The sequence below is a fragment of the Lepidothrix coronata genome, unplaced genomic scaffold, assembly GCF_001604755.1.
Source record: "Lepidothrix coronata isolate B3197 unplaced genomic scaffold, Lepidothrix_coronata-1.0 Scaffold73, whole genome shotgun sequence".
NCBI classification, from domain to species: Eukaryota; Metazoa; Chordata; class Aves; order Passeriformes; family Pipridae; genus Lepidothrix; species Lepidothrix coronata.
In genome coordinates this window covers 3,773,012-3,775,385 of record NW_016690253.1, presented here as the reverse complement: position 1 = coordinate 3,775,385, position 2,374 = coordinate 3,773,012, and the positions used below count along the sequence as shown (strand labels likewise).

The 2,374-nt window shown below is 56.3% G+C and overlaps 1 protein-coding gene across 1 annotated transcript in view; it reads left to right on the top strand.

Moving 5' to 3' along the window:
* The first annotated feature begins 309 nt into the window (after positions 1-309).
* Positions 310-2,374, top strand: part of IGBP1 (immunoglobulin (CD79A) binding protein 1) — a 5,061-nt gene continuing 2,996 nt past the window's right edge. The window contains exons 1-2 of the mRNA XM_017819122.1: positions 310-504; positions 1,021-1,336. Of these exons, the coding sequence (XP_017674611.1) occupies positions 317-504; positions 1,021-1,336 (504 nt within the window). The 5' untranslated portion in view covers positions 310-316. The remainder of the gene's footprint in view (positions 505-1,020; positions 1,337-2,374) is intronic.

Genomic DNA, 2,374 nt, shown 5'->3' with positions numbered 1-2,374 from the left:
GCTCCCTGCCAGGACCTGGCGTGGTCGGTGCCAGGCAGGACCTGGCAGGGAAAAGCGTGGGCTCACTGGGGGCCTGTGAGAGACCAGAGCCGCACCGAGGCGCGCCTACCCACCGCCCTGCGCCCACCGCGGGGGTCTCGTGGGGTTCCACAGCCCGGGGATAATCGCGGAGCCCACCGGACCCGGTGCCGTCCGTCCGACCTCCTCAACATGGCGGCGCCGCGTTGCCGGTGCCCTTCTCAAGATGGCGGCGGGGCAGGGCCGGGGGTGCCGAGGTGCCGGAAGTGGCGTTGTCGGGGGCGGTCCCGGGCCCGTGATGGCGGAGGCGGGGGCGGGCAGCCCGCGGCTGGCGGAGCTGCTGGCGGCGGGACGGCGGCTCTTGGACGAGGTAGAGGCGGGAGCCGAGCCCTCCTCGGGTGCCCCGGCCGTGCAGGACAAGGTGCGGCAAGGCTTGGATGCGCTGCGGCTTGCGGCCACCATGGTGGCGGAGCTGGAGCTGTTCAGGTGAGCGCAGGACGGGCCGGGGGGTCCCGGGGCCGGGCATGGGCGGGACGGGAGTGGGAACGGGAGAGAATCCCAGAATCATTGAGGTTGGAAAGGCCCTCAAAGACCATCGAGTTCACCCTATGCTCGATCCCCACCTTGTCCCCCAGCCCAGAGCACTGAGTGCCACGGCCAGTCCTTCCTTGGACACCTCCAGGGGTGGGGACTCCAGACCTCCCTGGGCAGCCCCTGCCAAGGCCCGACCACCCTTTCCAGGAAAAAATTCCTCCTGATGTCCAACCTGACCCTCCCCTGGCACAGCTTGAGGCCGTTCCCTCTCCTCCTGTCCCTTGTTCCCTGGGAGCAGAGCCCGACCCCCCCCAGCTCCCCCCTCCTGTCAGGGGGTTGCAGAGCCAGAAGGTCCCCCCTGAGCCTCCTTTTCTCCAGGCTGAGCCCCCCCAGCTCCCTCAGCTGCTCCTGCTGCTCCAGACCCTTCCCAGCTCCCTTCCCTGGACTCCCCAGTCTCTCCCGTTGCAGTGAGAACGAGGAGCTGGATGAAGTCGCCTCGGCCGACCTGAAGTTCCTGCTGCTGCCCGCGCTCCAGGGAGCCCTGACGCTGAAGCAGGTGGACCTGAGCAGCCGGCAGCAGCACCTGGAGAGCGCCCGGGATCACTTCCTGCACTTCCTCAAGCTCTGCAGGAGCTACGGGCTGGGAACGTTCCAGCTGCCTCCCACCACTCCCGGGGATGAGGGAACCGGGAGCCCCCCAGACTCGGGGAACCCGCCGGGTGCCCAGCCCAGCCTGGTGGCCATGGCCATGAGCAGGAACGCCAAGATCGAGAGGTGGGCTCAGGGCACTGGGAAAGGGCCTTGGGAGAAGGGGGAGCTTCAGGCAGGGCATGACTGGGCAGAGAAGGGACTGCTTCCATGGGCATTGGAATAACTGGATCACAGAATGTTCATTTTAAGAGATGTGGCACATTTTTAAATGGTCTAGGTTGTGCACAGGCTGGGGAGGGGAGCATTTGTGTCTTTCTGGGCTTTTGATGAAAAACTGCTCAAAACCTTTTAGTTAACTCTGTAATAATTAATCTTATAATTAATCCTATAATCAGTTCTTACAGCACAAAGCCACCCACCTTGGAATTTTCCTATCGGTGGGTTTATTGGGGCTTGAAAAAGAGGTGCCTTTGTCTTGCTTTGGGTGGGATTTTGCCCATAGGCAGCACTGAAAGATCCAGACTGGGCTGGACCTGCTTAAATTGCACAGATACAAAAATATGATTTATATTCTAACTGGGAGGGCTTTCTTTTTTAGAATGACTCTTGTACTCCTTGTCCTCTCACCTCCCAAAGGTTTCTAATCCTTGGCTCTTACTGTTCGTTCTTCAGGTGACTCAATAACGGAGGGAAGTGGAACATGAGGATTTAGTTTGGAAGTGTATTATATGGGTAGTTCTCCCTTTAATAACTAATTCATGAAAAGGTAAAACAATTTAGTCTGGAAGTTTGTTATATAGGCAGTTCTTCCCTTGAATAACTAATTCTGAAACAGGTCAAGAAATCCAGAAAGCCAAAATTATATTTAAAAAAACCCTGCACACACAAAACCACCTGAGATAGGAGTTGGAAAAGTGATTCATGCTGCTTTTTAAGCAGCTTCTTGATATATTTGTCTCACATGGAAGCAATTCAAAATAGCCATTCCACTGGATTTTATCAGGGAAGGAGCTGGTGAGTTCAAGTCCTGCTTTCTCCAGGAGATTAATGTTTCCAGGCTTACCTAATTTTACCTGGAAGGCTTCAGTTTTCAAGAATTATTAATTGTTTAGGGAAAGAATAAAATAATTGAGGCACCTCTAAATTTGATGTGATTTTACAGCTGCTTTTA